The sequence below is a fragment of the Ursus maritimus genome, unplaced genomic scaffold, assembly GCF_017311325.1.
Source record: "Ursus maritimus isolate PB19 unplaced genomic scaffold, ASM1731132v1 scaffold_2, whole genome shotgun sequence".
Classification (NCBI taxonomy): domain Eukaryota; kingdom Metazoa; phylum Chordata; class Mammalia; order Carnivora; family Ursidae; genus Ursus; species Ursus maritimus.
In genome coordinates this window covers 85172017-85196180 of record NW_024424452.1, presented here as the reverse complement: position 1 = coordinate 85196180, position 24164 = coordinate 85172017, and the positions used below count along the sequence as shown (strand labels likewise).

The following is a 24164-nucleotide window of genomic DNA, read 5'->3' as shown; positions in this document are numbered from 1 at the left end:
GTAAACTAATAAGTGACTATTGTAACAGATCTTTATCCATAAATCTTTTTTCTGCTTAATGTCAATTTTGGAGTATATAAAAATAAGGAGAGAACATAAAATAGATTTGATGAAGCATCAAGAAAATCTTTTAAAAGAAGCCTGGGGGAGGCTGGAGGTGAGAACTCCCTCTCACTTCTGCTGTGCATTTTTTAAAATTGGGTGAAATGGACATAACATAAAATTTACTGCTTGAACCATTTTTAAGTAGCACTAAATACATTCACATTTTTGTGCAAACGTCACCATCATCCATCTCCAGAACTTTTCTCATCTTGCAAAACTGAAACTCTGCACCCATTAAACGCTAACTCCCCATTCTCCACCCCTCTGCCCCCAGCCACTGACAATGACCAACTTTCTGTCTCCATGAACTTGACTACTATAGGTTTTGTAGAAGGTCTAACCTGACACGATCAGTACTGTAATTAAGAGAGGAACATTGTCGTGTAGTACTGTTATTACCTAGAGGGTTTATGGTCAATATATTTCAAAGGTTTTTAGAGTTAAGCACTTTCTCTTTCTTTGCAATAAGTTAAAAAAAAACTTTTTTTTTAAATATCGTGAGGTTCTTATAATTTAGCTTTTTTAAAGTGATGATGTCATGTGCTTGGACAGATGTGATTCCTCGCTCTTTCCTCCCGTGGGGCCCCAAACACAATTTTAGTGAAGACTACAATAGAAGCTCCATTCCTTCTTCGCTTTGGTGCCCCCGCCCTCATGCCCCAGCTCCAAATTTCGTTCCTAAGAACCGCCTGCCCAGCGTCATACTCTGAGTGGGATCAATGTTGCCGAATAGTTGAGGCAGTCAAGTAAAGGAGGACAAACGTTCATTCGTTCTTTCCTCAGACTTTTACTGAGTGCCTCCCGCTGTCACATACTGCCCACAAACGTAGATCAGACGCTATCGCTGTCTCTAAGGGGCTTCCATTCCATTAGGTTGAAGCATTTAAACAACCCGTGGTAAGGAGAGAGAGAGGTGGATAAACAGATAAGCAGAGGCGCCAATGCAAGAGCAGTGAGAGAGAAGTGACCGACATTTTGTCATCATGGCGGCTTTTGGTGGGGGGTTGCCTTTCTTCACAAGGCTGATAAAGTGCACCATCCCACCTTGACTTGCTTCCGCAGCTTCTTCTGTTCTAGTCTTGGACAGAGTTGGAGCTGTTTGGATGATAAAGAAGCAGGAGAGCGGGTGGTGGTTCATTAATTTGGACAAGAAAGCAACTTGCCGTTGCCCCTTGTCTCTCGTCTCCCTCCGCAGTGGTCATTAAGTGGAAGCCTGAGAATTTTGCAGAGCCGGGTTGAAAGGCCTGTGGTTCACAGATCAGCTGCAATCTCTCATCCGCCTCACATTTTGTTGGAAGCTGGACTTTCCTGCCCTGTGGAAGGTTAAACCAAAAAACTCTTAATTCATTTCCAGATTACAGTGTCCTTTCAAAGAAGATCCCTCAATAGACAACTGCCTAATTTGGAGGAGAAGTAGTAGAACTTCCTACGAGACAGAACTATGATAGACGTAGTCGTGGCCAGGTAGTGCTTTTTTGGAGACTGGGACCCAGGGCAACAGAACAGTGAGCTAGGGATGGAAAAGGATCCCATGTCATCAGTTCAGGAAGAAGTCACTGCTGGGGAGAGGACATGACAGCAATTTGTCCTCGGACTTGAGCCCACGGAAGTTAAAAATTTAGGCTCTCTTAACCCAGTTTTTTAAAAGCATCATGATAACACTTCAGCCTGGTCCATTTAAAGCATTCCCCTGGACTGTAGTTTCCTCTGGACCACGTATAAAGGGTATTTATTTAAGGAAAAAGCGGCCACTTAATTGTGTAAGGTCCCCTTACTTTGGTCGTGAACACCTGTCTCAAGCCTAGAACAAGGACTCAGGTAGAGATGGCAAACAAATCTAAAACAAAATCATATATGATTATATAGAGACAGTGCTGGTAAACTAGCTCCCTGGGGGGGGGAAAGGGGTTGATTTATACTGTTTGCCTATTTCCACAGTGTAATTACTCCCACAAAGGCAGATTTCAAACTACCAACTGTTGGCTAACAAAATTCCTGAATATTTAACATCTGTCTCTCCTAGTAAAGGCCAGCTCCAGCCTACCACTTTACGTTTGGCCAGTAGAAATGTCCTTTTTTAAAAACTTATATTTGCGTGCTTGCCAGAGGCGGGACGGTGGAAGGTACACAACATGGGAGAAGGGGGTCAAAAGGTACAGACTTCCAGTTATACAGTAGATAAGTGACGGGGCTGTAAAGTACAGCATGGTGACTATAATTAATAATACTATATTACACATTTGAAACTTGATAGGAGAGTAGACCTCAACAGTTCTCATCACAAGAAAAAGAATTGTAACTATGTATGGTGGTAGATGTTAACTAGACTTACTGTAGTGATCATCTTGCAGTATATACAGATATGGAATCATGTTGTACCCCTGAAAACTAATTTAATGTTATATGTCGATTCTACCTCAATTTTTAAAAATGTAATTTGAATGCCTTTGGAGAGGTACTCGCCGATGGCTGTCCTTATCCGTTATACCTGGTCCATCTACTCCCTATTGCTTACTCAAGGTGTATCAACTATTCACATTACTCGCCTGGCCTTGGCTGCTTTGGTCTGGGAGGTACAGATACTGTTTTTCACCAATGGCCGTGGGGTTCTTGCCTGTGTCTTTGAAACCGGGTCACTTCCAGACTTCTCATCTCATCTTTTGGTATTGAAACACAAAGCAGCTGTTAAAAATTATGCGGACTGCTCTTACTCTCACCCTCTTTAATTTATATAGATTCGGCTTTTTTAAGAATGCACAGTATCAGGGTGCCTGGCTGGCTCAGTCGGTTGAGCGTCGTCTGCCTTCGGCTCAGGTCATGATCCCGGGGTCCTGGGATCAAGCCCCGCATCAGGCTCCCTGCACCTGCTTCTCCCTCTCCTTCTGCCCTTCCTCCCTGCTGGTGCTCTCTCTCTCCCTCCCTCTCTTAAAAAAAAAGAAAAAAAGTCTGTTAAAAAAAAAAAAAGAATGCACAATATTTATTGAAAGAGATGCCTATGTTCCTGTCCCGTTTTGGCCAATAACTCTCTGACCTTGGGCAACTTAGAAATTGTCTCAGAGCCTCTGTGTCCTTAGTGGTTTCCTTAATGTTCCCTGGGAATGCTTGCCTCATACAGTTGTTGCGAGGATCAAATAATAAAAAGTTAGAATGTAACAATAACAGTAATTGCCGACATCTGTTGGGCTCTTACCACACGGCAGGGCCTGTGCGGGGCCCTTGGTCTGTCCCAACATAATCAATGCCCACAGGCCCTGGTGTGGTGTCTCGCACCTGCCAGGGGTGTTGTCAGTGAGAGCTATTATGTTTACTGGTGTTACTGTTTTTGCAATTATAAGACAGCAGGTGACAAAGACTAGAGAAAGCTGCGTGTCTCTATTGTCAGATTATCACAGGAGCATCAGTTACAGACATACATGATGGCCTCATGGAGGAAACAAATTAAACACGGTTATATGTGTACTTGAGGAGTTTATCTTCTGGAACAATGACTCTGAGAGAGAATAGGGACGGAGACAAGCACATCAGCACACATGCAAGTTGTTCTGTGTTGTTTCATTAGCCTCGGAATGTTTTCTACCAAATGACCATTGGACAACAGATGTGGCCCTCAACATTTGTGAGATTTCGTTTCAGTATTCCCCTTGAGAAATGGGATGAAGTCTCTAATATTTCTATTACGTGTTATCAGGAAACCTTGGACGGTGGTAAAAGATACGTTTCCATCATATTCACATGGGAAGTTTTCACGATGTCGTGGTATTTGCCAGAAGACAAGCAGGATTTTGTTTAAGTCCCTGAGAAAAGTGGAGGCCACCCTCTGTAGAAATCCCATGGTCCGGGGCACTCTTGTTATTTGAACACAAAGTTTAAGGAAAATGTTAGCCTAAAACACCGGCTCTAGTCAGTGAGCGCTTGAAGTGCTTACAGAGAGGGGCCTGCCAACAGAATCATTTTTGTTTCTAAATGAGGGGGAAAAAATTCTAATTCAGTAATATTTCTGTGCGTCATCGTAACAGCCTTTTTAACAGTTAACGTTGAAAGAATAATGCAGTAAGTGGTGAACAACGTGGAGCTCGCCACCACCAACCTGGGTATTTATGGCTTGCGGTTAGATGTCCAAGACAGCAACATTACAAAAATCCGAACGGCGTTGTAGTTCAGCAAGTCAGAAGTGAAGATAATATGCCTTGGAAACATTAGAAACTCAGAAAGTGGGTGACTGATGCTGAAAATTCTCATACCAGATGCACCTGGGACGTTTAAATTGACGAAATGTGAGTGTGGAAAAAGTAGTATTTCTAAATTCATATAATTTTGTACACAATATGTGGTTTTAAATATTTGCGTAGCTGAATTAATATTTATTATAAGTCCGTCGCCCGAAGGTTTCAACTACGTTCCTGAAGGATTGATTATGTATTTAAGCTTGCCAGGACCCGTTTCTGAGGATCTTGTCTTTGGCGGAATGGGGATCGTCTCATATTTAGGCCCCTGTGGTTCATCAGAGCTCTTAGACATGGGGTCTAACATATTTTTCTCTCAATGCCAGCCCCACCCTTCCCCCAGCCTACCCCCGCCCCGCCCTTTTACTCAGGTAGGAAAAGACTTTCACTTCAGGTGAGAGGCAGAGAAGGAGGCAACAAGCAAGCTGTCTGCAAAGACTTATTTGCCTGGTAGGATCTAGAGTGAGAAGAATGGAGAAAATGGGATCAAACATTCAGAAACCATTTTACATAAGGCAGACTTAGTAAACTAAGGCCTATCGTACCACTAGTAAGTCTCCTAAAAGAACCTCAGAGAGATGAGAAATGACAGCAGCAGGGAACGCAGATCATTGGTTCTTCGCTTCTCCCCCAGCTTGATGTCAGGCTGCCGAAGGCGGCCCAGGCCCATCATTGTCCCACTCGCCAGTAAGTGCTCGGCTGAGAAGTCTTATGGGAAGGTACACCAGCTGTGAAGGTACATGTGGAAAAAGATGAATATGGGAGCTTTTCTAGAAAGTCTAAGAGACCAAGGAGGTAAGCAAATAAAGACACTCCTGGTTAAACACAACTCATTAAAGCATTTCAGAATCAATTCTGTTTGCAAAGTTTAGAATGAAGATATTTCTAGCCGCCCATTTCCCCGAAAGGAGGTGGGGGTTGGGGAAGAATAGTGCTTGTCTTTTATTGGCTAAGTACCATATTTCAATTTTAAAGAGCTTTTTCCAACCCAGTTGCTAGTTACAACCAACCAGCCTTTTCCTAGCCTTGGGCTAAAAGTTATATCAATAATGGAACAACGCCACATTTGATTATTGACTGTCAAGACTGTGTATAGAAATCTAGTGACTGACTCCACATTGTAAAATAATCGTGCTGTGACGGGACTGACACTTGTATTAGCTAGAAAGCCTGGGGGCACTGTTAAAACATCGGCTTCCCTTCATTTACACCGACTTCTGGTGGGAGAGGTGGCAGAAGGGTATAGAAGAAAATGTACAGGGAGGGAGCTAAATTTAGAATTAGCCAGGACTAATTCTAGAAGTGATGGAGAAATAATAAAAGAAAGAAGAAATCTGTTCTTTTCCAACAGTCAAAACTTAGAACTCCCGTTATGTGAAAACATAAAAAGATTTCTTTAAACACACTTTTTAAAAAGAGAAATCCATGCAACAGAGAATGTGCATGTTTTGTAAATATGTCCAGTAATAGAAAAAAAAACCTTTTTTCATGCAGAGAGCTCATAGGCAGAATAAAAGATGTGGTCTCCTGCCAAGTCGGCACTGGACGGAAGGCAAGCTAATCGGTGTTTTCCTGAGATTCTTGAAAATGGCCCTGACAGGGAAGACTTTCTTGCCTGTTGAGTCACAGTGTTGTAAGGATTGACTCCGGCGTTGCCGCAGGGTCCTGGAAAAAATGAAATCAAGGTGATGAGCAAAGGAGCAAGGAAACATTCCTTGACCACCTGGATCCAGTCAGCCCGGAGCTCAGATCCACGCGTGTGAGGTAAAGCAGTGTCCCGGGCCTTCAGACGGGTGGTCTCTCCAGCTACAGTGCCCCCCCCGCCGCCTCTCTCTGTGAATGCTGGCTGGGCTGCACATGGAGAGACTATGTGATAAGTAAAGGCTGTAGTCTCAAAAATAGTTGCATTCTAACGTGTCCATTCAGAAAGACTGCCTTTTTTCCTAATTTCTTCTGACTGTTCAGGCCATCTAGGTCTAGGCCCTGAAGCTTACATTCCATTCCCTTCGAGAAAATTGCACCTCTGTCCAGCGCCGTTGCTGCTTAAGAGCCATATCACCTTTCCTTTGCTTGCCCAGAAAGATACTGTCACTTGGAGTTGCCCCACCCATTACGCATACGTAGCAAGGAAGAAAAAACAATTTTTTGAAATCCATATTTCACCCTTTTAATCAGTAACCCTGAAGTTCCTTTATTTCTCCATTCGGCCACCACCATTTCCTGTTGTCAGCTCAGCCAAAAATCTGGCTGTCCTCCTTGACTAAACCTTGTCCTCCCCCACCTCCCCTGTACAATCAGATGACCTCAGATTTTGTCTGTGCTATTACTTTCTGTAAGTATATATATAAATGCTTTGTTTATATATATTTATTTTATTTATAGATGTTTATATTTTAATGATATATAAATGCTGTATTTAGTACTTGGGGTTTTTCATTCTCTGAGATTTGCAATTGCTCCATGAGGGCAGGGATCTCCTTTGTCTTTTTCTTGTTTCCCTCAAAGGAAAGCAAAGCGCTCAGCGTGCAGGAGGCACTCAGTAATATTCGTGACAATTGTCAAATGCGTTTCCTCATCCTTATTTCTGGGACGACTATCTTATTAATACAAGCTATCATTTGTGATGCACTTCCTGTACAACAGGTAACCCGGTGAAGGAGGTATGACTTCTGTCCCCGTTTCACCACTAAGGGAACTGAAGCACACAGGTTACATAATCTGCTCGAGGTCACACAAGTAGAAAGTGGAGAGGTCGTCTGACTCAGAGCCTGTTCTCTTGTTATCCACTACACTGCGCCCCTCTGGTCTTAGTTAGCTTTCACAGACTCTCTGCTGATTTACTGGCATAGCTTCCCAATGGGCTCTCTGCTTCCATCTCTGAAATGTTTTGCCAGAAGGTTCATAAACTTCAGTGGTTCCTCCTTATTTCAAAGGAAAACCCAATGTCCAAGCAGGAGCCCTCCACCCCTGCCCACCTCACCACTTGTCTCATATGCCCTCCTGGCACCTCATGCTCTCCCTGGCTCTCCATGGTTCCAAGTATTGGTCATGTTCTCTTCTTTGCCTGTGTATGTATACATTCTTCCCCTTCCAGGCTCAACCCTGCCTGGTTCCCTCTCCAGGAAGCTTCCGTGCCTCCTCCTCGGAGTTAAGTGTCATCTCAAGTGCTTCCACCACACATACTTCTATCATTTCCAAACATCGGTTCACTTTCTGACTTTTCAGTGGATGAGGATCATATCTGTAATACTCTGGCACAGTCTGGCACACACGAACCATTAAACATTGATTTAGTGAAGAATGCACCAATAGGGTTCTCTGCTGTGGTTTTCTATAAGTACTTGTCAATCCATGTTTCTGTCCCTACATAACCTTTCATTGTGAGCCATGGACCTGGTTTGTCCTGACGGGACTGAGTTTTGTGGATGTGATATGCTGAGCTCTTCACTAGGAAAAGATAGAGTCAAGAATGACCCCCTCCCCCAAGATGTCCACATCCTAATTCCTGGAACCTGTCAGTATGTTACCCTACGTGGGAGAAAGGACTTTGCAGATGTGATTACATTAAGGATCTTGACAGAGAGATTATCCTGGATTATCCAAGTGGGCCCAGTAGAATCACAAGGATCTTTCTAAGAGGAATGCAGGAGGAACAGGGTTAGAAGAAGAAAACATAAAGATGGAAGCAGAGGTCGAAGATCAGAAATGCTAAGCTCTGACTTTGAAAATGGGAAAAGGAGCCATGAGCAAAGGTAGAAAAGAAGCTAGAAGAGTCAAGGAAACAGATTCTTTCCTAGAGCTTCTAGAAGGAAGACATGCCCAAAGACCAGTTTTAGACTTCTGACCTCCAAATTTGTGTTCTAAAAAATCCATAAGTCTGTGGTAATTTGTTAAGCGGCAGTAGGTAGCCAATATAGACTTGGTACCTTGAAATACAATAGCGTGGTAATAAACACCTATGAATGTGGAGTGGCTTTGGAATTGGGAAGTGGACAGAGACCAGAAGAATTCTGAGAAGCATGGTAGAAAAAGCCTAGATTGACTTGAACAGTTAGTAGAAATATGAATATTAAAGAGCCTGCTGGTGAGGGCTCAGAAGAGAGTGAAGATCATGGAGAAGAAAACCTATATCATCTTAGAGAATGTAAGTCGCCACAAACACACTGTTGGTAGAAATATGGACATGAAGTTTACCACTGGTGCGTTTCCAGTTAGAAACTGGAGGAAGGGTGGCACTTGTAATGCGGTGGCCAAACGCTTAGCAACTCATGTCCTACAAGGATGTGGAAAGCAGAACTGGAAAACAATGAACTTGAATTTTTATCTGAGAAGATTTCTTAGCAGAGTGTTGAAGTCACCGCCTAGTTTTTTCTTGCTGCTGATAGTAAAATGTGAGAGCAAAGAGATAAATTGAAGGAAGAATTGTTCATCAAAAAGGAGCCAGGATGTGTTGATTTGGGAAATTCTTAGCCTGTCCAGATTGCAAAAGATGCTAAAACTAGCAGATTCGCTCTCGGGAACACATGCTCTGGAGAGAAGGCCAAGGGTGTGGCTGAACAATCTTTTGCTAATCCCTGGAAAAAATTAAAAGGTCAGAGTATTCAGTCCCACGGATGACTCTCGGAATAGATGAGACATGTACTCCCTCAACCATTTCAGCAGAAGCCAGAAATAGAGATAGGATTGTCTAGGAAATCTCTGTGGAAGAGCCTCCCTGGTAATGAAGTGAAGGCCCATGACATACACAGGAGGCCCCTGGAGTTCTTGAGGAGGTTATACCACCGGAAAGACTGCCAGTTTGACCCGAAAAGGACAGTGAGAGGGTGAAATGAAAGAAGGGTGTCACACTCCCAAACTTCTGCAGGCAGGAAACAAGCTGGTAAAAGAGCTCAGCTGCAAACATGTTGCTACCCATCAAGAAAAAGAAAGAATGACCACCAGGCTAGAGCCGCAGGTCCAGAGAGCAGAGTCTTAATCCACAGAGGATTATTACCAGGCCTTGAAAGCTCATGGAGCTTGCCCAGTGGATTGTGAAATTGCCTGGAACCAGTGACTCTCTTTTTTCCCCTTCTGTTTGTCCCTGTTCGAATGGGATTGCCTGTACCGCCGCCTTATGCCTGCCCAACCATCGTATTTTGTGAGCCGGTCCCTTGCTTTCCCGTTCCACACACTCACTGATGGAGAGCAGTTCTGCCCTAGGATGGATTAGACCCAGAGCCTCATTCATACCTAATTTAGATTATTTCGGTAATACATTTAGGGACTTTTGAGCCGATGAGATTTGGCTAATACTTGAGATCGGGTTGATGCTGTAATGGGTTGAGACTTCGGGGTACCTTGAGGTGAACCTGTTTTACATGTGGGTGAGGTCTGAATCTTTAGTATGAACCCAGGGGAAACACTGTGGCAGGCCAAATAAAACCTGCCCCCAGAAATGTCCACACCCTAAGCCATGGAACCTGTAAGTATGGCACCTTACATGGGAAAAGGGATCTTTACGGGTGTGACTAAATCAAGGATCTTGACACGGAGAGATTTTCTTGAATTATTTGAGGAGGCCCAAAATAATCACAAGGATCCTTTCAGGAAGGCGGTAGGAGAATCCAAGTTAGAAAAAGAAGATGTAAGGACAGAGCAGAGGTCAGAGAGGAAAGAAGATGCTACAGGGCTGCTTCGAAGATGGAGGAAGGGACGACGAGCCTGAGAGTGTCAGTGCCTCGTAGAATCCGAGAATGACAAGGAGACCGATTCTCTCCTGGAGCCTCCAGGTGAAGGCAGCCCTGCAGCGTGTTCTTAGATTTCTGACCTCCAGAAATATAAGATAATACATGTGTGGTTTTAAGCCCCCACCTCTGTGTTGACTTGCTTGCTGCAGGAACAGTGAGACACTGACAGGGCAGATTTTTCTGGTCACTGACAAATTTGGAATTAAAAAGCGTTGTGGGTGTGTCCAGCAAGTTCAAGAAGGCTGGAGGCTGATTTTTTGGCTTGCACAGTGAGTGCGAGAAAAACAATCGTGCCTGTAAGAAAAACTGGATCATTTCACTTTTTGTTTTCAGCTTTGACATGGGCAGTGTCCTCAACGGAGTGAGGAAAACCTGTCAAGATTTTGGTTCATCATAGGAAAAGTTTAGCAACTCTGCGTAAATGGTGACTTTTTATTTGCTAAAATATTAAAGCCATGATGGGTGATAACATTTCTTCCTTCTAATATTTTATTAACTTTGATTAAATATACTTTGATCTCTCTGGCTATATTTTTACCCACTAGAAAAATCTGTTACGGAGTGTGTTTATTTTGTAGTAAAGAGCTCTTAAATGCAGTCTTTTAGGGGCCGCAGTCCATTGATAGTTAAATTCCTAAAATCTTTGATCTTGTTATTATGGATGACAATGAATATGACTGGCATTTCTGTGTGTTATTTGATGGTTGGAGAGAAGTGAGAAATGGAAAATTCAGGAAGTGTGTGAGCGTGGGTGTAGGTGTGGATATAGGTGCAGTTTTCTGGGGTGTAAACCCAGATTTTGCCTCCATTCCCTCTTCATGTATCCAGGTGGCATGCAGCCGATTCACTAATGCTTATCCACACGGTCAGCTAACCAAGTAGTTTCAGCTTTGTTGTGAAGTCTAAACGCAAATTTCCCAATTTAAACTTTCAGTATTTAAGTTTCTTCCATATTTCTGTGAATTACACATCATTTAGCTCAAATAAGACACTTAACACAGTTGTACATCAGATTATTCAGAAAAGATTTCTATGATTAATGTTAGGTAGTTCTGTGATCAAGAAAACATTCTTTTGGGGCACCTGGGTGGCACAGCGGTTAAGCGTCTGCCTTCGGCTCAGGGCGTGATCCCGGCGTTGTGGGGTCGAGCCCCACATCAGGCTCCTCCTCTATAAGCCTGCTTCTTCCTCTCCCACTCCCCCTGCTTGTGTTCCCTCTCTCGCTGCCTGTCTCTATCTCTGTCAAATAAATAAGTAAAATCTTTAAAAAAAAAGAAAAAAAAGAAAACATTCTTTTTTTAAAAAATGAGCGTTATGGTATCCATTAGGGCTATTCATAAACATTCCAGTTTTGCTCTTTCCAAGCACGTAGTAGGATTATACTTTCTCCATTCTCTTAAATTTACATGTAGTTCTCTGACTTGCTTTGGCCAAGTAGATATGAGCACTTAACTTTTGCTCTGCTCTGGCCTTCCGTCCTCTGCTGGGATGATTATGACAGCACGTGCCAACATGGGGCCTCCACGAGCCTGAGTCCCTGAGGGATTAGGAGCAGAGCCCCGCTGCCAGCTCGCACTAGACAGACAGCGTATGCAAGACGTAAACTTGTATTTTATTGAACCACCGATATTGGGGATTGTTTTTTACCGTAGTATGATCTCCCCAATTCGAAGTGATAAAGCGTCTTGGGCAAAAAGTGAATATGGTTTTTCCAGATGAGTTCATTGTCTGGCTATGTATGTAATACTTCTTTGAAAAACTCAGAGATACATCATCTTGTGGAGAACATCCTCAGCTTACAATTCTCCGTGTAATTTGACAACATTATGTTAAGAGCTTGTTACTTTTAATTACTGACATACTGGCACAGTGACTTAATGACTTTGTTTTAGATTTGTTGGTACACAACTAAATCTGTTCCAAGCAATTTCTTACAACTCTGTTTACTTTTTAAAGATTATTTTAAATGTTTACAATCTACCTCGAGAAACAACTGCACAAAATATATTAGGTCTTTAAAACTGATTTGCCCCACTGAACATTTGCTTGATATCAAATGAGGTATGAGGCTATATTTTAATTTATAGAAAAACAATTTGCATAAAGCCGATACTTTCCATGCCAACCTCATCACGACTAAATTCTAACAAAATACTAGTAACTCTCATAATCTCCCTGGACAGGTAATTATAAATGGAAGTGTTGAGCTCATGAAATTATGAAGCTACAAGTTGATCTAAGTCCACAGTTGCGTCTGGTAGCTTGGGCCTGGCTATTTGTTAATATCCAGAAATTCTGGTAGATGGAATGTGTCACCATCATTCAGAAGACAGAAGCTAAAATTCCTTTATATTTGAAGGAAGTGGTATCTTATCCCATATTAATGCCATATGAGAAATCCCATGTAAAACATCAAATGAGGAGGTTTTTTTTTAAGATTTTATTTATTCATTTGAGAGAGAGAGAGAGAGAGAATGAGCAGGGAGAGCGGCAGAGGGAGAGGGAGAAGCAGGCTCCCCACTGAGCAGGGAGTCCAATGTGGGGCTCGATCCCAGGACCCTGAGATCATGACCCGAGCCAAAGGCAGACGCTTAACCGACTGAGCCACCTAGGCACCCCAAGGTTGTTTCCTCAGAGAGTACATCCTATGGGTTACTCCCTCAAAGTTGGAATGATTATTCACGTATTTTATAGCTGATGTCTTCCTATTTTAAAGATGTGTGTACCCCTCCCCACATCTCCTAATTGTAGTTAAATTATTCACCTTTCTAGTTTTGATGTTTTACATGGGATTTCTCATATGGCATTAATATGGGATAGGATACCACTTCCTTCAAATATAAAGGAATTTTAGCTTCTGTCTTCTGAATGATGGTGACACATTCCATCTACGAGAATTTCTACTTTCTGAAATGCAGTGGTTCAGATGTACACACACACACACAGTCTGTGTGTAGGGGGGACCCTTTGCAAATTCATACTTAGTGTTTTTGGGTCTTTGCGTAGCTCCCTCACTGGCAGTCCCAGAGGCTAGTACTCCAACCCCCACTACTTTTTTCTAGGCCTCCAGCTTCCTGCATCCATCTGGCCCCTGGGATTTCTTTATAAGACCGAACTTCCTCCTATTGGGCCCAGAAAAAGAAATTGAGATTCCTCCCCACGTTTCCAACCCAGAAACAGCTCAGGGAGCCTCACAGGGCTACAGCTGTCTCGATCTGCTAGGACTCAGTGGGACAACACAGGCAAAGAAGTGATGGGTGAAAAGAAGTTCCATCCCTTGCCAACAGGGAGGGTGCTTTCTGTCATCTTCTGGAGCGCATTGTGTGGCTCCCTTCAGAATTCAGGAGGGGTGGGGTGCCTGGCGGGCTCAGTCAGCGAACGTGCAGCTCTTGATCTCCGGTTCTGAGTTCAGGCTCCACGTTGGGTGGTAGAGATTACATAAAAATAAAGTCTTAAAAAAATAAAAAGAATTAAGGAGGGGAAGTTCGGGGAAATTTTTTAAAGAAGCTATCAGTTTCTCTTAGGGTTCTGACTTTCCCTTTGGGAGATGCCACCCAGGGATTGGGGAGCAGCAGCATAAATACAGTTGGTTTGACTGTCTCCAGCCTCAGAGAAACTAAGAGAATGGTAAGTTTACTCTAGACACTGACAAGTGTGTTCTGTTCATAAAGAGAGAGAATTATTCCAAGCAAAGGAGAAAGTTGTTTGATTTGCTATTTAAATAAACTTGTCACTAGCTGGCTTTAGTTTGCAAATATTTTTTGAGAAATAGATACTTTTTTCCAACTGATAGAGCCCCTAAGTATAAAACAGGTTAAAGCGGTTGCTGCTCTGGTGGACCTCCCTATGGACCCCGACGGTAGCTCTGCAGAACCCCAGGGGAATCCTAAGCACAAAGGCATTTTTTCTCTGAAATAGAATTTCTCAAACTTTTTTGAGTTTAAAAGTCACCTAGGACTCAATTTACTATGCAGATTCCTTGAGGTGCCTGGATGGCTCCGTTGGTTAAGCTTCTGACTCTTCATCTCAGCTCAGGTCTGGATTTCAGGGTCATGAATTCAAGCCCTGCGTTGGGCTCCACACTGGGTGTAGAGCCTACTTAATAAAATAAATAAAATAAAATAAAATAAATTAAAAAAATAAAATTAAATTTAAAAAATTCAGATTCCTAGAACTCGATCCCAGAAATTCATACTCAGGAAATCTTGGGTGGAGCCTGGGATTCTGTATTTTAACAAGCATCCCAGAGGATTCTGATATCAGAATGGATGGATCATGAAAAGCACTGCTCTGCAAACTGCTTGCTGGGGGCCTATTCAGTGGCTTTGTCTTAGTCCCACTTGGTTCCAGGTTTTTTGGGTACTAGTTTAGAAGTGTCAAATACCAATAAAATAGGTTTTTCTGCCAAGGAAAATGATATCTTAGTTTCCGCTTCCATCATCTCCCAAATTCTCTGTTCCTATTTCAGGAGCACCCCAGACATGGCATGACTCTTGGCTCTCTGTTGGGTCTCCTAAATCTGAGGCTCCCAGCAGCCTTGTCCTGTCAGCCCTTCTGGTTTTCTTTGTTTGCTTGTTTCTTTGCCTTTTTTTTTTTTTAAGCAGATCTCTATAAGCCTCCCCTTCCCCAACAAACAAACCCAGAAAAGAAGTTTAGTGATGTTTATAAGCAAATATAAAACTGACTTATTGAAGCAAGTATAGCTAACTGGTAAGCAGGTAAATGCTCTCACGTAGCAAGGTGCTGGGTGTTCTGAGGGATGCAAAGAACAAACCAAATAAGTCACATTTTTAAGAATAAATAAAGCCCACAATGAGACACCACTCGAATGGCAATAATTGAAAAGACACTATCAGGTGTTGGCAGGGATGTGGAGAAACTGGAACCATCATGCATCCCAAGTGAGAATGTAAAATGGTGCAGCCACTTTGGAAAACAGCTTGGTGATATCTTAAATAGTTAAATGGACACTTAGCATATAATCTAGCAATTCCACTTCTAGGAACGTGCCCAAGAGAAATGACAATATGTGTTCACAAAAAGACTTATATGTGAACGTTCATAGCAGCATTATTCATAATACCCTCAAACTTGAGACAACTCAAACGTCCATGAGGTAGTGAATGTATAAACAAAATACAGAATATCCATACATTGGAATATTACTTAGCAATTAAAATAAGTGAAATGCTGAAAGATGCTATGCTATAGATGAATCTCAGAAACATTACGCGAAGTGAAAAATGCCAGACACCAAAGGCTATACGTTACAAGATTCCATTTCTACGAATCTATGAAAGGCAAATTTGTAGAGACGGAAAGCAGATTTGTGATTGTCTGGGGCTACAGAGAGCAGAGAAGAACTGCAAATGGGTTTGAGGAAACTTTCTGGATGATAGAACTGTTCAAAAACTGGATTGTGGTGATAATTTTACAGTTCTATAAATTTACTAAAATTACTTAATCATATGTTTATAATGGAATTGTATGGAATGTAAATTTTACCTCAATAAGGTGGTTAAATATTTTTTAAATAAAGCATATGTCAAATTAAATAATTGATAGTTCTTTTCTCTGCAAAGGAAGTAGAAAGACACTAGTCAAAGTATGGCCTACAGACCTGGGGTCCCTAAAACAGTCCAGGATGTCCTCGAGCTCATTTTCTTAACAATACTGAGAAGTAATTTGCCTTTTTTGTCATATTGACATTTGCACTGATGGTGCAAAAGCAACGGTGGGTAAAACTGCTGGTGCCTGAGCACAAATCAAGACAGTGGCACCAAACCTTAGAAATAGTCACTGTATTCACCCCCGCCACGCGCTTGCAGTGGAAGAATACGTTCCATTTTCACTTAAGACTGTCCTTGACAAAGCAGTAAATTTTATTTAATTTTATTAAGTCTCGTGCCTTGGGTGCATAGCTTTTTAATAGTATGTCATGAAATGGGACGTAGGCATACATAAAGCATTTCTTCTGCACACCCAGGTAAGACGGTTATTTCAAGGAAAAGTACTTGTGCAGTTGATCGAGTTGCAGGCTGAACGAGTGGTTGTTTTTATGCAACACCATCTCTCCTTAAGAAAAAAAAAATGCCTGACAGGCAAATTGTGGATACTCAGACTTGGGTATTTGGCAAACATTGTCTCAAGAATGAATGAAGAGAACCTGTCACTTCAGAAAAAACAATTGGCAGTATGTGTTGCCGGTCATAAAATTCAAACATTAAACCAAAATTAGAATTTTGGAAAATTTTATATCACCATGAGCTTGACAGCTTCTGTCAGGATTTTCCTAATGAGATTGATGGTGATTTTAACAAATGTGATTTTTTTTTCATATTGTACAAGGAAATGTGTCAAAACTTGGAGAATATGGGCAAAAAGGGTCTTGATACTAAAGCGTTTGAGAACTGCTGGCCAGGTGGCTAATAGCATGGACTGGGGGGGCATTCTGCTGGGGTGGAAATCCAGACTCTATCGCTTATGGCCTGTGTGGTCTCATCTCTTGATGCCTCAGCTTTCTCATCTATACAATGGGAATAAAAATGGTTCCTATCTCAGAGAGGTATTGTGGATATAAAAATGAGTTAATATATGTCAGTATTTGTGAATATTAAAATGAGCTAATATATGGAAATCACTTAGAAATAGTGCCCGACTTACATAGTAAGTGATCATTGAGTTGTTATTATGCTCTTGGTGAGTGGTAATTTGTAGAAACAAATACATCATACATACCTAATCAATAGAAGTCTCTCTGTAATTATATATACTTTCTTTTCTCTTTTTTGTAACTGGGAGACCTGAAGCTGTCTTTCCCCCCTGTGTCATTCCTTCCGCTTCCTGCCAGTGCGCGCCTGTACGCATGCGCAGAGGGACGGCTTGTTCTGGGCCCGAGTACCCCGCGCCCCATCCCCAGTCCCTCGAGCCCTGTTGTTTGGGGTTTCCTTCTTTTCCTAGCAACCACACAAAGTGTTTTTAAAGGAAGATGCGGTGAGGCAATGTAATCGCGAAGGGCACCGTTTAATAAATTGACTAGACACAGAATACAATTGCGTGTCGTTTACAGTCTTAGAGGCCTCATTCCTGCCTCGGCAATGTTTACAATTACAGTGTCTCGATCAATCAATAAGTAAATAATAAAATTACCGTGTACCATTTAGGCTCCGCGTTTGGGAAATTATGTGACTAGAGAAAAAGCATGAGACTCTGTCCTGTGTCCATTTTCAGTGCTTAATCCAAGCAGACAGGAAGTTTAAAGGGGAAAAAATGACTGACTTGGAACCTACCTCTGCAGTCCTTCAGAGACTAGGTTAGGGCTATTTTTATCGCTCACCGTTAGAAAGAAGTTCATCATTTGTTGACCTTGTTCAGAAAGAAGTTCATCATTTGTTGACCTTGTTCACTCGTGCTACCAGTATTCAGTGCGTAACTGCCAGGAAGTGCCGGGCCCCCCGAGGCTCCGAGGCCCCCCTGGTAAAGAGGGGACTGAGCCTTGCGCTCCTGGAGCGGCTTTGTGAAAACAAAGGTAGTTCGTCTGTTGTTGCCTGGCTGCATCAGCAGAAGGAACAGCCTATATTTTATACCTTTTACAAGTGTATGAAAATACTCTTCAGTGTAGTGTGAGGCAAAGAAGGTAAGACAGACCTCAGAAGAATCGTTAACTGTTGTTTCTTTTCCTGGAAGATCACAAACAAAAATTACCCTGTATTTTGGAGTCCTGATGTTATACAGATCAGCTCACGTTTGAGGGTAAACAGCAAACAACCACAGCGTGTAAGTCACCGGAGTTTCACTGGTCTAAATGACTTCTGCTGTCCTGAGAGAAATAGGAACTCGCGAAAGAGTTCATCCGGGGACCGTCTGTTCAGTGTGCCATCCCACATCACCCTGCATGTGGTAAGAGCAGTGGGTTGGCCCACGGGAGTCTTTATTCCTTGCCCTCGCCTGAGTCTTTAATTATCACTACATGTCAGGTTCCTTGAGTGGATATCGTCACCTGTTATAAATAGGTTTAGAATAGTCTGTCCTTTCATTTCAGGGGTGTGTTTTCAGAGCACATAGCATCCTGAATATTTTTTAAAGATAGTATTGTCTAAATACAGAGCAGTACTATTATTGAGCTAGTATACCTACTGATATACTTGCATTTTTTTAAAGATTTTATTTATGTATTTGAGAGAGAGAGAGAGAGCACAAGCAGTAGGGGTGAGGGGGGCAGAGGGAGAGGAAGAAGCAGACTCCCCACTGAGCAAGGAGCCCAACACGGATCATGATCCCAGGACCCTGAGATCATGACCTGAGGCAAAGGCAGACGCTTAACCGCTTGAGCCACCCAGGCATCCCAGTATACTTGCATTTTAAGATTTGAGAGTGTTTCTTTCCCGTGCGGCTGGTAAACCGAGAGTAAGAAATCGGATCAGACTAAAAGCCAAAGGAGTACTTCTTGAATATAAGTTAGTATTGAATGTTGTTAATTCAACTATCTCAGTATTTGTTATGGGTGGAATAAATTAGTTATTGTTAATCATGGTCTTGTCTCTGTCACTGAGAGGGCTTCATGCAAACTTCATGTCTCAATAACCGCAGTTGTCTTTTATAAACAAGATGCATTGAAGTCCGTTAACCTGAGCACGTAAACAATGTCTATAATTACACTACTGCTGCTCTTTGGCACTAGAATCTTCTCTTTGATTCTCTTACAATTTTTTCTTAAAAAACACCTAAACATCAAAAATTAGTTGCGCATAATTTTCTAACAATAGTTACAGCTGTTATGAAGCTAACTCCTCTTTTCATGACAGTGTTCCCTGTTAAAGTGCTTTTCAGTTTTACCTTACAGTCTGACCTCTTTGCAGGGATTTTTGTCCTTGTGAAGTGACCCGCTCTGGGTCTCAAACAAACCTACCATTTCTGTGATGACACTTCGTGCCGCTGCTTCATTGCTGATTCTCACCTTGTCTTTTACATGTGTGTTTATGTTTTTCAGGAAAAAAGTGCCAGTTCAAACGTAAGACTTAAAACTAATAAAGAGATTCCAGGATTAGTTCATCAACCCAGAGCAAAGTAAGTTCTAATTCCTATTTTCCTTTTTTTTTTTTTTTTTTTTTTAAGCTAATGTTGTTTTCAAAGTGAGCTCAGTTTTGCCTGCCAGATAACCAAGACTTATTCTAAAGCTTCGGTGAATTGAGACACTGTGGTTTGGTCTAATGGAACAGCTAGAGAGTCCCAAAACAGACCCATAATAAATGACAGAGCTGACATTTCAGATCAGTTAGAAGAAAATAAAGGGGGGAAAAAAGGAAGAAGAAAATAAAGGGGAATATCTTTATGACTATGGGGTAGGGAAGAATTTTGAATTTCAAGTCACAAAAGATGCAGATCTTAAGAAAAATGATTCATTAATATGACTGCATTAAAATTAAGAACTTCCATGTATCAAAATTTTCTGTAGGAGAGTAAAAGGAGATGGTGGAATATATCTATAGTGCATAGAGTTGACAGTAGTTGGGTCCAGGCCACGTGAAGTGATTGTATAAATCAGTAAGTACGAAACAGAGAGCTCATTGAAAAAGAGGCTAAAGATGTGAACAACCGGTTCACTAAAGGAGAAACTTGAATACCTAATGTCTAGGGAAAATACCGTTTTGAACCACAAGATTGGCAGAAATTTAGAAGTCTGACGGTACAAATGGTTGACCAGGATGTTCAACAACAGGCACTCTTCACGGTGAAAATATATACCGGGACAGTTACTTTGGAAAACAATTTGCATTTTCTAATAAAATCGTACCTGGACATACCTTGCCCACCAACAACTCCCCTCTCAGTTGTGTCGCCTAGGAAACCCTCTCCCACTCATGCCAGCAGACATGGTTGACAGGTCCGTGGCAGCACTGTTTACGTGAGCTCTTAAAGCTCTTGAAGGCAAAACCCGAATGTCCTTCAGAAATATAAAGGATGACCAAAAATATGGCATATTCTTAGGATAGGAATTCTCCATATTAGTGAAAATGAATGACCTGTGACTGCACATAGCAAGATGGAGGACGGTCATGAAGGTAAGGTGAGTGAAGGAAGGAAGTGGTAGCAGCTGCCGGCGTAGAGTTTCATTTATATAAAGTTCAGAAACAGGCCGAACTCATCAGTAGGTTATATATGTATGTGATAAAACAATAAAGACAAGCAAGGAAATGAAAAGGCATTAAACTTAGGAGTGGTTCTTTCTCACGGGATGGAAGACAATGGGACCAGAGGTTCTGTTTCTTAACCTGAGCGGTGATCACGTGGGTGTTCCTTTCACTGTTATTATTTAAAATTGTACAGATAACATTGTATGTTTTCTGTGTGTTATGCATTGCACGATTAAAAAGTTAAAGGGAATAATGAGTATTTTTCTAGATTGTTCTAGAACGGGATCTACCTTGGCAATAAAACACACGTCGTGTGACTTTGAAGCTGTCTCCCCTTTCCTCCAGAGGCTCTGTTTTCCTGAGGCTACAGATCCCTTCTGTGGTATTCCACCTAAATAACAAATTCCCTAAGGGTGCTGATTGGACTGGTGCAGCCCATACGGTCACGCCCATCCCCCCAAATAACCCTATTCCATCTACCTAATACTAGTTCCATAAATCCAGGCCATAAGCAGAACTGTTGTGTTATGTCTGGTTCTTCCCAGAAAATGGAGACAAGAATAGCCAAGTTCAAACTAATCCCTTTACCCTGGCTCGGCGTATTTGGGGGTGCTGAAGGTGGTTGGGACTCTACAGGGTGGTGAATGAGCTCAGGGATTTAATTGTTAACTTTCAAAGAAAACTGGACATTTTAAAAATCCACTTACATTTACATTGACAGTGGAACGGTAAAACCGATTTTTGCACCCTTAGGGACACGTTATGCCGGAATCACAACCTCCCCCGTCCACTTCACCGGTAACCACTTTCATCTACATGTATTTTGTCTCCCTTGAGGGACAACAGGTATCCGATGATAGAACCAAGTCATCTTTTCATCCAAGCCATTCGATATATGCTATTTTTAAAATTTTGTGAAGATTTTATTTATTTATTTGACAGAGAGAGACAGTACAAGCAGGGGGAGTAGCAGGCAGAGGGAGAAGCAGGCTCCCTGCTGAGCAAGGAACCCCCCATGGGGCTCGATCCCAGGACCCTGGGATCATGACCTGAGCCGAAGGCAGACGCTTAACCGACTGAGCAACCCAGGCACCCCCAATATATGCTATTTTTAAATGTTTCCCTTCTCTCTGAGTTCTAAGGAGAGACTGCATTAAGGAGAATTTCTTTTTTTCCTTTGGTGTAAATACTTATGGAACTTAGACTCACTGAAGCAGCATGCGTTGCTGACCAGCATGTACTGAGGCTTTCAGAGAAGTTGATTAAACTGGCTCATGTGTTTACTTTAAAATTAGGAAGAAAATCCTCTGTTTTGTGTGTGTGTGTGTGTGTGTGTGTGTGTGTTTTCAACTATGAGTCAGAACCTTGGGTTACTGGAATTCAACTACGGAATCTTCCTGGAAGGCCATGAGGAGTGGTACTTTTCCTCTTTACTGACACAGGATCAGGGGAACTATTATTTATCCTGCTGTGTATAAAACAAGATAACGGGTTTCTTTTCCACAGAAGCGGAAGGGCAATCCCACACGTGGTAACAGAAGATTTAGGAATAATAAAGGTAGACAGGTAATAAAAGGCAGAAGTCTCACGTCCTCATTTGCTGTCACGTGCTGAGCACAGTCTTACCTTGTGCTCTCAGGCCAGTGACTTAACATGATTGGGCTTCAGTTTTCTCAGATTAAAATAGAGGAGAAAAATCCTCTCTCATAAGGCTGGGGATTAAATGAAATAACATATGCCCAGTGCCTATCACAGTGTCTGATGCTTGGTAAGAATGCCTTAATGGTTAGAAACAGCCCAAATGCCCTTTCACAGGAGAGGGTAAAGGAGCCTCACTGCCTTCACACGTGGACCGTTAGCAATGGAACAAATGCACCGTAGCAACCACGGCGCTGGACGGACGTGAGCAATGTGCTACTAGAAGAAAGAGTAGGCCCTGGAGGATTACAGAGAGCATGGTGCACTCTTCGTAAAGTTAAAAACAACTGGATAAATATCTGCTTTATAAAGCACGTGTGCAGTAAAGCTCTGTAAAGGGGGTGGGCGCCTTGGTCCCCTTGAGTTGGGGGAACACACTCATGGGTGGGAAGTAAGGTAGCTCTAGGGTGTTGTCAAGGTCCTAGCTTTTGTTTTTTGTTTTGGTTTCCTGGATGTTTATTACACTATTTAAAAATATATATATTTAACTAAATAAAGGTGAGCCGTGCATGAACTGCTAGCGAGGGTGTGTCGTGAGCGAGGATTAGGGTCAAGCCGCTTCCCCGAGGTCCAGTTGAGCAATGATGATGATAATCATGAAAGAAAGACCTGTGTTCAGGCCAGGATTTGGCAGGAACTCCCTGAGCGATGCAGGTGAAGTATTAGGGAGTCAGGACCTTGCCTTCTGATACTTTTGTAGCTTAGGTTTTTATTATCAGGAAACTCTTTTTAAGTCACTAAAAATAAAAGCCGTAATACCTTTCAGCTCTCAAGCTCATTTTGCCCACCCTTTTCGTTCCTTTGATGACTTGTCATTAAGATTCCATACTGTTGTCATCCCTTGTCTCACGAAGCTGAGGAATCACAGAAGAGCCGTGGATGACTCAGGACTAACTCACCAGAGCTCTGCCGGCGCCCGCGGGGGGGGCACGAGAAGTGCTGGGGGGGGGCACTGTGTTTTCCGCGGCTGAGTTCATTAGAGAGAAATACGAATTACTGAGACTGTCAAGTTTTATTAGTTAAATCAAGTACCAACATACAGGCTCTTATAAAGGATTTTTTAGACCTAATTAATCTTGGCATCAAGTATTTGTACTTTATAAACTGAATCATAAACAATTTAATTATCCGTGTCTGTTATCTTGAGGAAAGATAGAAAGGCCAGGGTGCTTTTTTTCCTCCCTCACCACGTACAGTCACCAAAGTGCGCATCAGAACGGGTTTAAGAACGGGGTTGTTACCTACGGACTCTTTCTCACAGTGCAGTTCGGACTCTCGAAGGCAGAAACCAATATTTATGCCGCTGCATCGATAGAGTTTCCACGTGAGAAGAGAACATCCACGTCTACCTAGGTGGGAGTCCGTGCCGATGGGGTAATTTATTCAGCCCCCCAGAGTAACACTGCTGCCTCTGCCCCTGGTGAAGGGGTATCAGGGCTTGTCCGTGAAACGAATCCACAGAGAACGGAGGAGCGGAACGAGCCTCGTGCTTGCCGGTCACACCGTCCTGAAGGTACAGGCGAGAAGGGCCTCACGCGGGCCTTTCTCCGACTGGCAGCGTCTGCCACACTTCGGGGACACGGAGCTTCTCGGAGAGAGCTCGTTTGGCGCATCAGGAGTTGATAATAAATAAGTCGCCCTTCCATTAGTCTTTTCTGGCTAACACCGTCCACATACCGTATGTGGCAAGATAGTGAATCGGTCTGGCAGGAGGCACATCTTGGCAGGTTTTGAAATGAGACAGAGGGGGCAGGGATGTTCTGATGCTCTCACCCAAAGAGAAAGCAGGTGGCATTTCCGTATCAGGGGGTATGATGGTGGAGTTGCCCCGACTGAAGGCCGCTGCCTAGGTTTGGTTAGAATTGTTTCTCAAAGGGCGCGCATGAAACTGAAAATGGTAGAGTTTGCTTCCCAGACACGGTACCGTCCACCCCAGAGTGAGGCTGCTGTTTGTTCAGGATTCAGGTGGGGTTGCAAATACCCTGTCTTGACTAATTAATTCTCAGTTAAGTGGCTTTTGTTCAGTTTGCTTTAATCAAGGAATGCCTTTTTTTTCAATGGTTACAAAGTATGTAGTTAAACTACAGAAAACTGGAACCACTGAGATTTTTGTGCGTGCTTACTATACGTGCGTCTTAAGGTCCTCGCCATTACCGTTGGCATCAAGCTCCTGATGTGGACCCCAGAGCTCTGCATTCCTTTTTAAATTTATTTATTTATTTATTTATTCAAAGTAATCTCTATACCCACATGGGGCTCGAACTCACGACCCCAAGATC

At 42.5% G+C, this 24164-nt stretch overlaps 1 protein-coding gene across 2 annotated transcripts in view; it reads left to right on the top strand.

Annotated features, from left to right (window-relative positions):
• The window catches only part of CUNH1orf21 (chromosome unknown C1orf21 homolog), a 219889-nt gene that overhangs the window by 172620 nt on the left and 23105 nt on the right, over positions 1-24164 (top strand). For both annotated transcript variants that reach the window (XM_040636288.1, XM_040636289.1), the window contains one exon: positions 19044-19120. In XM_040636288.1, the coding sequence (XP_040492222.1) occupies positions 19044-19120 (77 nt within the window). The remainder of the gene's footprint in view (positions 1-19043; positions 19121-24164) is intronic.